Genomic DNA, 12,253 nt, shown 5'->3' on the forward strand with positions numbered 1-12,253 from the left:
TAAGAGGACAAGTTAAAAGTCATACAAACCAAACACAGAATAATAATACTAATACATATTCTTATGCTGTCAATTGTATCAAAGATCTTTTTTAAATGACATTTTTTTAGAAATTTGAAGTGAAATTAAGTTAGAAAACGAAATTTAATTGAATCTACTTGCACAATCATCTACGTTTGGTTGGTGTCTGTCTCCAAATTTTCTCCATCAACACAGTGTATTAATTTATAACGATATTTTATTGCGCGTAAAACTTACAATCTTATGTAAGAGATAATTTATGCAATGGAATGATGAAGTGAGAAATATTAAATTGTAAATACGCAAAAGTACAAAAAAACTGCAATGTTCGCGCTATAAAATGAATTCGAGAATGTGAAGGATACGAGAGAATGCATGTCCGATGAAGAATTCAAGCGACGAAATTCCTTGGTATGAAGGTCTTTGAAGGTACGTTAACTCGACATGCACGCTATTTGCATTCGCAATGTAACTAGAGAGATCATGTGTTAATCATTAATAGCTCGTGTGTCTCTAAGTAAGCAATATCCTGCGTGAGCGCGATGAGAACAGGCGGGAAGATCGAGTGAAAAACACAAATATTCACAAAACTAACTTAAAATTAAAAACAAAATACACCCGACGAATTTAATTACAGTCTTTGCTGTTTCTATCGTCTACGAAGTCTTTGGATTCGATAGAAGTTTTGTTACGGCGGCTCGTAAAATGCTTAATCTACTTCTTCCATCCTCGATACCTCCTCCGCGTCATCCTCTAACGGCGGTACTTCCGTGTCCATCTTCTCGTCTTCGGCGCTCGGCGCATCATCGTCATCGAAGCCCAGGCCAAGCTTGATCATTCTATATATCCTGGAAGCGTGCACCTGTGGGTCCTCGAGCGCAAAGCCGGACGAGAGCAGGGCGGTCTCGAACAGCAGCATTACCAAATCTTTAACAGACTTGTCGTGCTTATCCGCTTCCGCCTTCTGCCGCAGGTTCTCCATAATAGGATGGTCCGGATTGATTTCCAGGTGCTTCTTCGCGGCCATGTAACCCATGGTGGATGTATCGCGAAGTGCCTGCGCCTTCATGATCCTCTCCATGTTTGCCGTCCAGCCGTACTGCGAAGTGACGATGCAGCAAGGCGAATCGACCAACCTGTTGGACACCACCACCTTCTCGACCTTCTTGTCCAGGATGTCCTTCATGACCTTGCAGAGACTTTCGAACTTGGTTTTGTCCTCCTCTCGCTTCTTCTTCTCTTCCTCGTCCTCTGGAAGCTCAAGGCCTTCCTTCGTGACGGACACCAACTGCTTACCATCGAACTCCTTCAGTTGCTGCACGACGTATTCGTCGATCGGTTCGGTCATATATACGACCTCGAAACCGCGCTTCTTGACACGCTCAACGAACGAGCTGTTCGCTACCTGTTCCCTGCTCTCGCCGGTAATGTAATAGACGTGCTTTTGGTTTTCCTTCATTCTACCGACGTAGTCCTTGAGCGAGCACATCTCATCGCCGGACGCGGAGGTGTGGTAACGTAACAACTCCGACAACTTCTTCCTGTTCTGGCTGTCCTCGTGGATGCCGAGCTTCAGATTCTTGCTGAACTGCTCGTAGCATTTCTTATAGTTCTCCTTGTCTTCAGACAATTCTTCGAACAGCTCCAGGCACTTCTTCACAAGATTTTTCCTGATAACTTTCAAAATCTTGTTTTGTTGCAGCATCTCACGAGAGATGTTCAGGGGCAAATCTTCGCTGTCCACAACACCCTTGATGAAGTTCAGGTATTCTGGGATCAAGTCTTCGCAGTTGTCCATGATGAAGACACGTCGAACGTACAATTTAATATTGTTCTTCCTTTTCTTGTTCTCGAACAAATCGAAAGGCGCGCGACGAGGAATGAAGAGAAGGGCTCTAAATTCCAACTGACCTTCCACCGAGAAGTGTTTCACCGCTAAATGATCTTCCCAATCATTGGTTAGGCTCTTGTAGAATTCGCCATATTCCTCCTGAGTAATGTCGTCCGGATTCCTTGTCCAGATCGGCTTGGTCTTATTCAGCTCTTCATCCTCAGTATACTTTTCTTTGATCGTCTTCTTCTTCTTTTTCTTTTCATCCTTGGGTTTGTCCTCCTCCTCATCTTCACCGACATCCTCAATCTTGGGCTTTTCATCTTCAGTCTCCTCCTCCTTCGCTGGCTCTTCCTCCTCGTCCTCGCTCAATTCCTTATCGCGCTCCTTCTCAACGACGAGCTTGATGGGATAGCCAATGAACTGCGAATGCTTCTTGACTATTTCCTTGATCTTTGACTCTTCCAGATATTCAGTTTGATCTTCTTTGATATGAAGAACGATTTTGGTGCCTCGTCCAATTGGCTCGCCATTGTCAGGACGTACTGTGAACGAACCACCAGCGGAAGACTCCCAAAGGTACTGCTCGTCGTCGTTGTGCTTCGAGATTACGATGACCTTATCAGCAACAAGATACGCTGAGTAGAAACCAACACCAAACTGTCCAATCATAGAAATATCAGCTCCAGCCTGCAGAGCCTCCATGAATGCTTTCGTACCAGACTTGGCGATGGTACCCAGGTTGTTTACAAGATCAGCCTTGGTCATGCCAATGCCACTATTAAAATAAAAAAAATTTTAATTAATTACAACTATTATATTAATATCTATTATTTAAGGTAAATATCTCAATAAACTAATAAGAAAGTAGTCAGTTTTATATTTTTATTAAGTATATGTACTTTTCCAAACATATTTTATTTATCAAATAATACAAACTCGAATTGAACAATCATTAATAATACAAATTGGCATATAGAATAATATCTTTCAACAAAATGTTTTAAAAGCTTTTTTTCAGAAATATTAAATATAAATTTATTAATGTTTTAATCATATTGGCACATTCATCTTATATGTAATTTTTATAGTAGATTATGATACTTACGAATCAAGAATTGTTAGAGTGCGATCGTTCTTGTTTGGGATGATCTTGATAAATAGTTCCTTGCATGTATCCAGCTTGGCTGGATCTGTGAGAGATTCATATCGGATCTTGTCCAATGCCTAGATAGTTCAACAAAAATATTACTGTATTATTAACTATATATTATATTTACTATATTATAATATAAAATATGACTAAAAAATATTTAAAAAAATGCAAAGAGAAATATAAAACTCTGATATAAAAACATATACATGTTACTCAGTAAACAACATGAGAAAAGAAAATATAAAAAATTGAAGAAAATATTTTCTTTGGATAATAAAGAATAAGTTATCATCCACACTTAAAAAATTAATAGCAAATCATGAACGCTAGTAAAAGAACGCTTTGTAAAAGAAATGTTTTAATTAATTTTATGTAACTTTCCTTAATTAATCCTTAAAAAACATTTAGCCAGTGAATAGATAGGTGACACAAATGCATATATACGCAAATATTTAATTAAATAAAACACGAAATCAGACAAACGCTATCATGTTACAAAAGTGAAATAACGGCCATGATAAGAACGGAGAGCGACAAAATACTCGTTTTTCATGAATACCTAGACCTACTTACATCAGATGCGTTAGAAATCAATTCTCGGATGAAGATTTCCTTGTTGGAGTAAAAAGTGTTGATGATCAAGCTCATCAACTGAGCGATCTCGGCCTGAAAGGCGAAGGTCTCCACCTCACCGGTTTCGGACATGCTCACGTCTTCGGGCATATTCTCAAAGTTGTATTATTTCACTAAATAAAAGCACAATCAAACACGAATTGCTCGCACGCTAAATTTGCGATTTGATCTCGCAATTGCAAACTTAAGAGACGTTCAAGAAAATCGCTCGGACGGCGGACGAACCACCTCTCGCGCTGTTACTTTGAGGATTAGGGTGGACGGGGCGCGACGATCGCTTTTATACCCCGCTAAAAATTCTGGAAGCTTCTCGAAAGGAAGCCCATCCGGTTTCTGGAACGTTCTATCAAGATCACTCTTCCGGATGGGTCAACACATCGAGGAACAGTCGTCGTCACAAATCTCTTTATGCAAAATTTCACGCGTTAATTAACAATGCGAGTCGCGGCCTCAATCGCCGAAAACACTTGCCTCATCGTGTCGACTTGAAACTTCGCTCACGCTACCAGCGTAGTCGTCGGAAGTCGCGCCATTTTCTGTGAATCTAGAACCATCGCGATGGTTCGCTAGGCGCCCTTTGAGTAAGTGGATGAGAATACGCTATGCTATATGGTATGCATGTGTATGTGTCATGTACATGACTCACTCTTAAATCTTATATCAGCATTTCGACTTTTTGTAATAAGTAGTTTGCCAAGGATGATTTTGCGCACGCTGTGGCCACTTGACGCGATACGAAATACAAGCTCGAACTCTTACAACATTCGTTCCTTTCTTCTTTTTGTTTTGCGGAGACAAAATCCATGTCCTTTCCTATAAAGTACAAATTCGGTTGTCATAGGTACGCAATAATGAGCCTTATGTTCGTTCACGAAAAAGTGTGCGTTTATACATGACAAAAAGTCCTTTCTCACTTACGATCCGCACACGGACCGTGTGAGAAATTAAAGTTACTTAAATAATGTCAATCTCAGAGAATTTGTTGCGTGCATAAGTGGAGACAATTAGGTCTATATATTTAGATTTATCAGACTCATTGCAATTTGTCTTCAAGGATATCTGTTAATGATTATTCAGGAATATTACTCGATTATTAATCTATTCTGAAAGAATATATTACGAATATATTCTGACTCGCTATTTTTTACTATATTTTTGTTTAATCGTAAGGTTGATTATCGTAGCACACTGAACTGCTCATTTCTCCAACGCAAGAAGCGACGATAGCTACATCGTACGTTTGTTATATATTTATACATGTGCTTCACGTTCCATTAATTATATAATGATTGTCTATTTTACTTTTAGAAATATGGATCCTGAATTCCTTGCGAGATTAATCCCTCAGAACAAGGAGCACGTGCGACCGGCCTGCAAAAAGTGCGGCTATGCCGGACACTTAACCTATCAGTGTCGCAATTTCATCAAAATTGATCCCAACAAAGAGATTGTTTTGGATGTAAGTAGTACGAGCTCAGACAGTGACGAGAACTATGTTACCCCATTGACGGAGTTGCGTGAGCGTGAACTGAAGGGGAAGTTAAAAGAGGCCAAGAGGAAACGAAAAGTGAAAAAGGAAGCTAAGAAAAAACGTAAGAAGCGTGATAAATCAGAAAGCAGCGATAGCAGTGAATCCGAGACATCCAGCGAGAAAGAGGAGGAGAAAAAGAAGAAACACAAGCATAAAAAGAAAAAGAAGAACTCAAAACATAAAAAACGTAAGAAGCACAGAAAGGACAGTTCGTCAGAGAATGACACAACATAAATCACAAACTTAGGAACTATATATAAACTCTGTGTCTTGTGAATGTATTGAGTGATATGTGATAAAAAATGTGGACGTGATTTTTGTACTATTTTTATATATTTTTATTAAGGAGAGATAATGAGAGAAATACTGACTCTTATTAATGTGTCCTGACGAAGTATCCCTGTCAGTGTTCTATCAATGTATCCTGTCAGTATCCTGTCAGTATCCTGTCAATGAAATATTTATTTCTATCAATATTGACTCTAGTTTGTGTTTATAAATATAAACTACAGTTTTCAAATATATAGTTATGCAGAACGTTATCATATTTCATATTCTTTTAATTTCCAGTAATTATTTATGAGATAAAGATTATTTTAAGAGGTGTATATATCTTGAGATGTCTCAATTCCACAATTTATTTCAGTTATTATTTTGATTGTAATTTTGATGAATCAAAGATAATTAAAGCTTGTTTTATTTCTCATTATATTTCATAAAACTATAATATCACTATAATGGTGAGAAGGTTACATAGTCAAGTGTTTAAGCTACTACTGGAATATATTGCATAATGTATTAGAAATTTCTAGATTCTTGATTATGAATTATTAAAAAAATGATTAATTGAAAAATAAATCATTGAAAGATGTCCATTTAATGCTTTACGAACTTTTAATATTTTTTAATTAATTGTATTATGCTAAATGTCTCAAAATGTCTATTCTATTCCTAGAAGAAAAATATATTCTTTATTTTGTTATATACATAATAATAATTATAGTCTATTTTTTTGAGCTACGCTTTTTTATATTTTATGCGTTCTTTTTGAATTTTTCGTTTCTACTTGGTGAGTAAAGTACATTTAATTGACCACACATGATAAAGAAATTCTAGTTATTTTTGTTTTTATTAGTCAATTAAATGCTACTCTACCCATTGAGTAGAGTTTTGGAACGCAGCCCTAAGTAGGTTACAGTGCACTGCGAAAGTACTTCGATGAGTTTGTGACGTCATGAATTTTGATGTCACTTCCTGCTGTGATTACTGCAGCTGTAGCCCTATTCTGTAACTCGTTATTGGAGTTAACGACAGTTTTTGTATACCGAGAAGCTGCGCGAATGATAACTAAACTGTCGTTAACTCCAATAACAAGTTACAGAATCCCAACACTGGAGAAATAAAGCAATGGCAGTTAAGCTAGCCACACGCACTTTCCGTAAAACGTAACGTAAGAATTGACCAATCATGTTGAAAATCGTCGAATCATAAGGTCGCCATTTTTATGAATACTCGATCGTAATTGGTCAATTCTTACGTTACGTCTTAAGCTCAAATCACACTAACGATTGGCGATAAATGATTGACGATTGAAGATTGGAACTTGACCAATTGGAACAAAGCAAGCCAAGGCTGAAGCTTGTTGATTCGTTAAAATCTAATCTTTAATTGTCAATCGTCAATCGCCAATCGCTAGTGTGATTTGGCCTTTACGATTACTGTTACGAAAAGTGTGTGTGGCTAGCTTAAGGTGGTGCGTTCCCATTTGCACCTCGACAGTGCTCGAAGTTAAACATAACGCTACAGATGCGTTCCCACTTAGCGTATCACGCGTCGCGTTGTCTTTCGCGGACCAATCAAATCGTCCAATTTTATTTGTCATAAAGTTAGGCAATTAAATGGGACTATTTGATTGGTCCGCGACGGACGATGCGATGCGTGATGCGCTAAGTGAGAACGCACCGTACTAGCAGTATACTTTCATGACGTCATAGCGTCAGTACTCGCAGTAAATAAAGGGTGCGTTCCTTTATTTACTGCGAGTACTGACACTATGACGTCATGAAAGTATACTGCTAGTAGCGTTCCGTTTTAACTTCGAGCACTGTCGAGGTGCTGCAAGGTGACAAATAGGAACGCACCATCTTACTGCCACTGCTTTACCTCTCCAGCTGCAGTAGCTGTAGCAGGAAGTGACATCAAAATTCATGACGTCACAAACTTGTCGAAGTGCTTTCGCAGTGCTGTAACCTATTTAGGCTGCGTTCCGATATTCGCTGCCAGTACTGAAAATCTATAGTGTACGCGACATGAACTGTACTGTTTCAGTATTGGTAGTGAATATCGGAACGCAGCCTTAGGAACGCTGTTGGTAGTACTGACAGTACTTGCAGTAAATAACGGAATGCAACCAATGGAAAGAAGCAGGAAGCAAAGAACATATAAGTTAGGTGCATCCAGCCATTGAAGTCTTGAAGTCTTGCAAAGAGCATATTATAGATCAGGCTTTACAGTTTCGTAAGACGAAGATTCTTATTCCTAAGGAAAGGAGTATACTATTCTCACGAAGGAAGAGTATTATCTTGTGTGAATAGTCAGCAGCAAAATGACGCGACACGCAAGGAATTGTACTGCGGGTGCAGTCTACACGTATCACGAAAAGAAGAAAGATGCGACAGCGTCAGGTTATGGTACGAATACCCAGCGCGTGGGCAAAGATTCCATCAAGGATTTTGATTGTTGCTGCTTGACGCTACAACCCTGCAGAAATCCGGTTATAACGTACGTATACAGTATATATTAGACGATTTTGTCACTTATTACGATTACGATTTTATTTCATAAGTAATTATTGGAAATTAAAAGAATATGAAATATGATAATGCTCTGAATAACTATATAGTTGTAGTTGTAGTTTATATTTACACTCATTATCAGGCGTTACAAAATCGATATGTATAAAATAGTTGATTAGTGTATGGAAATACACTAATCAAAACAGAGTATTTCCATCCAGCAAGCAATCCAGCATAAAACAAGTACTATGTGCCGCTGACTTAACTCATGTTCTCATTGCAGGAAACATGGCTATTTATTTGACAAAGAAGCAATACTAGAGTATATCCTGACCAAAAAGAGAGAATATGCAAGGAAACTAAAAGAATATGAGAAGCAGATGCAACAAGAAAAGGTAAACAATTTATATTTCACTAACCCAACCTAACCTAACCAAACATATACTAACGTATATGTTCAGATATCCAGTTTTTTTTAATTCAAATATTGCTTACAAAAATATAATGAATAGTACTACGAATACATATTTACCAAAAAATTATGCACAAAAAGAGAAAATAACATGATATGATTGATGTGATAGGATTGTCATTTGTCACTTTAAATTATTTTCTCCTCATTTATCTCTGAAGAAGTTAAATAAAGTTGTGCAATGTTATTGACATTGTTGTTTAATTTTGCAACAGGAGCAAACTGCTAAAGAAGAGTTGAAGGTATTACAGGATTACCTTAATGGTAGGCAAGACATTGCTAATCGTCTGAGTAGCTCCAACACAAGCGACAAAGCTTCAGTGTCTAATATGACAAATGGTAGAGACAAAGTATTACCGAGCTTTTGGATACCTTCCAAGACACCAGAAGCAAAGGAAGCCCCCTTACAAAAACCTGATGGCACTATTTATTGTCCAGTTAGTGGAAATCCATTGAAAATGAAGGAGTTAATTTCTATAAAATTCACAGAAGTTACTGATCCTGATGATAAGAGATCGCTTATTGTTAAACAAGCACGATACATGTGTCCCATCACACATGATGTTTTGGGTAATAACATTCCCTGTGCTGTGATAAAAACAAGGTAAGAGTGACTATTTTTGGAGATTATTTTTAAAGTTTGAATATTAAGTTAAAGAGGTTATATCGTGTTATTTAAATATTTTTTACAGTGGTGATGTGGTTACTATGGAATGTGTAGAGAAGTTAATAAAAAAGGATTGGATCAACCCTCTGGACAATTCCAAATTGAAGCCATCTGACATCATTCCTTTACAAAGGGTAATTATATTATATCATGATATTGCTTAAACAAGATTAGCATAAACAAGATTAGCATAAACAACTGAGAATATTTTCTGTTTATTGTGTTATAGGGAGGCACTGGTTACGCATCTGTCAACGACTCATTGGAAGGCAAACACGAAAGACCAGTACTGCAAGCGTGAAGAAGGCACATTGAATGTGCTGCTTTTATTGTACATAATTATTTCTTTTATAAGTGTAGTTTTTTTATAAATATAGTTAAGAATTAACGTTACGTAACACTTAACGTAACGTTTATTTTGTAAATATGAAGACTAACTCAAATTCATAATTCCTTACGTTGTCCTTTCTTAATGTTAATTCTTAACTAACTTCGATGGTATATTTATCTCTCTTTCTAGCCAACCTTCTTAATAAAATCGATTTGAACATTAATTATAGGCGTTGGTGGTAAAACAAGAGAAAAAGGATCCCAAAAGAATACAGAGAATGCAGTGGAAACTGCAGCAGAAATACATGATATACAATGGTATTTATTGATAAATTTCTATTATTCAAAATTCACGTAATCGCGATAATTGACGTCGATATTTTCATTTAACACATCTTGCATAATCAGAATGCATAGCAATGTTAATTCCCGCCTGACATTACAATATCGTATTCGTTTTACTAATGATTCAAAATATCACACTTCTATAAGGTTTTAATTCTATGAAAGCAGCGTAACCGGTATAAAATTTCTCAAGTCAAAGTTAGGGCACTGTCCACTATGGCTGCATTCCGAAATTCACTGCCAGTGCTAAAATTCAATAGTATACGTGACATGAACTATAGATTTTCAGTACTGGCAGTGAATTTCGGGACGCAGCCTATTTGTAGGAGGAAGAAGTTCTGTTCTTTTTTTCTCATCTAGTGTACACTTTTGGAACTTAAAAAGAAATAGATAAAGATAAATCTTGTTTAAAGAAAGAAGTTGGGAGAAAGGATATACTAGTACAAGTTAGAGCAGGGAGTGCAATGGAAGAGAACAGATCATGAATGAATGAGAAAAAAGCTGCAGCATACTTCATTTCTCAAAAGGTCTGTTCTTTTTAGTTAAACTATCTGAACTGGTACAATAAATTAGAGTGAGACAAATATATTTTGTTAATGCATACGTGCACCTAGTTTAGGCAGTTCAGCTAAGAGGAACAGACCTAATATATTTTTCTTACTCCTACTAGAATTTCTCTCACTGAAATATATACTACCTAAAACGCGCGCTGCCTTTTGAGTATTGCGGGATGAGAGAGAGGTTCCTTGTTTCTTCTCTTATCCTTGTCTGATTCATAGTATAGTCAAGAGTGGGGAGAATGTGATAGAATCAAAGTTAGAGATGATATGAAAAGCAGTGACCATTGAATGGCAATGACTTAAGCTTATGAACGAAAATTTGATATAAGAAAATATATATTTTTTTCATTTATTAGTATTCACTTATCGATTTATTATTAAGAAAAACAAAGCAAAGATGGTTCCTAATTCGGAGATTCAGCTTATGTTTAGAAATCAGCCGACTTAGCTTTTGGTTCAGACTGTACTAGACAAAGATAGAGCGCTGTTCTAGACCTACAAGCATGCTCTCTCTCATCCCGCAATACTCAAGAGGTAGCGCGCGTTCCAGGTAGTATATATTTCAGTGCTTCCAGCACGTCATCCTGAAAAATGGCGGCAGGATGCTGGCCAATCAGGAATCATCATTTGTTCTAACTCCGACTAGAGGCACTCTAGTCCGGTCACGTCGGTGGCGCTATCTCGGTCGAGGTATAGTTTTTTGAACGGAGCTCGTTGAGAACGCGCGCTCCGCCGGGTAAGCGGCAATCCGCGAGACGGCGTTTAACGATCGCTGTCACGTCCTCGCAGTCCGCGCGCTCGTTCGAAAAGACCGTTTCCGCGCGCGTGTTCCGTGCGTGCGGCTCGTGCGTGCGTGCGTTTTTGCGGTTTCCCCTGCGGTGGGCCAGCACGTCGAAATCGCCCATCGGTTGTCATGTGGATCTACGCAGCGCGCGAGACTAAGAGGGCATTGGAACGACGACGACGACAACGACAATAACGACGACGGAGAGGTAAGCGAGATTTCTCATGCGTTTTTGCGTCACCGGGAAATTCACCGGAACCTCCGGGTGGATCTCGGCCGTTTTCCACGTTTTCGGGACGAGCCACGATGGCACACACGGCCGATGATAAACACGCAAGTAGAACGTGTCGCGATCGTGTCGGTTTATCGGGAATAAAATAGTCGAGTCGGAGAAAATCTCCGCCATTTAGCTCCGAGAGATTCGATCGCTTCGCAGATTATAGACTTTCTATACACACACGAGATGACGGTAGAAATTCTCGAGTTCGAAAGAAAATGTCGAGAAAGAGACCTCTTGCTCTCTCGCGCCTCTTCGTGTTGTTTACGAAGTATCTCCATTGCATACCGAGAGAGAAAAAGACTTGAGGGTTTATCTGCGGGATAAAAACTTATTTCGCAGAAATAAACTTTATATCTCACAAGTAAATTTCCAAGCATCTCTTTTTCTCAGTATGCACTTGTCTCATACGATTTCGAAAGACTCGTTTCGACTTTTCCACGAATCGGCACCGTCGGGGTGGAGGGAAAGGGAACGATCCTCTGTCCGGCACAGTTGCACGTTTACCCGGGCTAAGAAAGCGCGGGAAGTCCAGCTTCCACGGAGATCTGCTCTCCGCACGCGGATCCTCGTTCGCGTAATGCGCAAGATCGAGCGAGGCACGCACGCAGCTCGCACGACGAGCTTCCGCGATCTGCGGCGTTCCACGGCGTGCTCCGCGCGTTCTACGAGCGCAGATACGATAATCGAATTTTTCGAGCCCGTTCTCCCGCGCCTCGAAGCCGCTTATCGTTCGTTCCAATTTGTGGCCCGTGTAATTGAGGCGGGCGGGTGAAACGAGCGAGTGGTTCAATGGCTGAAGGAACAGAAGGCGACATATCACAATATCACGTCGCGCACAGTTCGTAGAC

At 38.8% G+C, this 12,253-nt stretch overlaps 4 protein-coding genes across 12 annotated transcripts in view; 3 read left to right on the forward strand and 1 right to left on the reverse strand.

Moving 5' to 3' along the window:
• Positions 1 to 220: 220 nt before the first annotated feature.
• Positions 221 to 3,907, reverse strand: LOC116850836 (heat shock protein 83). Its single transcript, XM_032829554.1, has 3 exons — positions 3,582 to 3,907; positions 2,961 to 3,079; positions 221 to 2,630 (listed from the first exon to the last, which is right to left on the reverse strand). The coding sequence occupies exons 1-3, from the start codon at positions 3,729 to 3,731 to the stop codon at positions 731 to 733; spliced, it is 2,169 nt and encodes a 722-aa protein (XP_032685445.1). The 5' UTR covers positions 3,732 to 3,907; the 3' UTR covers positions 221 to 730.
• A 109-nt stretch (positions 3,908 to 4,016) lies between these two features.
• LOC116850838 (protein SREK1IP1-like) lies at positions 4,017 to 5,719 on the forward strand. 6 transcript variants are annotated; one of them, XM_032829556.1, is made up of 3 exons: positions 4,018 to 4,253; positions 4,826 to 4,875; positions 4,950 to 5,719. In XM_032829556.1, the coding sequence occupies exons 1-3, from the start codon at positions 4,251 to 4,253 to the stop codon at positions 5,404 to 5,406; spliced, it is 510 nt and encodes a 169-aa protein (XP_032685447.1). In that variant the 5' UTR covers positions 4,018 to 4,250; the 3' UTR covers positions 5,407 to 5,719. The 6 variants fall into 6 exon arrangements, with proteins under 6 accessions (XP_032685452.1, XP_032685453.1, XP_032685447.1 ...); XM_032829559.1 differs by having other exon boundaries at positions 4,021 to 4,222; positions 4,812 to 4,875; XM_032829560.1 differs by having other exon boundaries at positions 4,021 to 4,222.
• A 1,779-nt stretch (positions 5,720 to 7,498) lies between these two features.
• Positions 7,499 to 12,253, forward strand: part of LOC116850830 (nitric oxide synthase-interacting protein homolog) — a 29,085-nt gene continuing 24,330 nt past the window's right edge. Inside the window, exons 1-6 of one of the 2 annotated variants that reach the window (XR_004379450.1) lie at positions 7,499 to 7,953; positions 8,251 to 8,362; positions 8,655 to 9,043; positions 9,132 to 9,240; positions 9,336 to 9,437; positions 9,667 to 9,754. Coding sequence is in view for 1 of the 2 variants with exons in the window: in XM_032829543.1 (XP_032685434.1) it covers positions 7,778 to 7,953; positions 8,251 to 8,362; positions 8,655 to 9,043; positions 9,132 to 9,240; positions 9,336 to 9,407 (858 nt within the window). In the remaining variant the exon portion in view is untranslated. Of the gene's footprint in view, positions 7,954 to 8,250; positions 8,363 to 8,654; positions 9,044 to 9,131; positions 9,241 to 9,335; positions 9,538 to 9,666; positions 9,755 to 12,253 lie in introns of those variants that run through there. The other variant, XM_032829543.1, reaches the window with a different exon arrangement.
• Positions 9,383 to 12,253, forward strand: part of LOC116850828 (protein cycle) — a 41,215-nt gene continuing 38,344 nt past the window's right edge. For all 3 annotated transcript variants that reach the window (XM_032829537.1, XM_032829538.1, XM_032829539.1), the window contains exons 1-2: positions 9,383 to 9,437; positions 9,667 to 9,754. In XM_032829537.1, the coding sequence (XP_032685428.1) occupies positions 9,715 to 9,754 (40 nt within the window). In that variant the 5' untranslated portion in view covers positions 9,383 to 9,437; positions 9,667 to 9,714. The remainder of the gene's footprint in view (positions 9,438 to 9,666; positions 9,755 to 12,253) is intronic.

Source organism: Odontomachus brunneus, unplaced genomic scaffold (genome assembly GCF_010583005.1).
Source record: "Odontomachus brunneus isolate Ranch 3 - 2012 unplaced genomic scaffold, Obru_v1 Obru_scaffold_157, whole genome shotgun sequence".
NCBI classification, from domain to species: Eukaryota; Metazoa; Arthropoda; class Insecta; order Hymenoptera; family Formicidae; genus Odontomachus; species Odontomachus brunneus.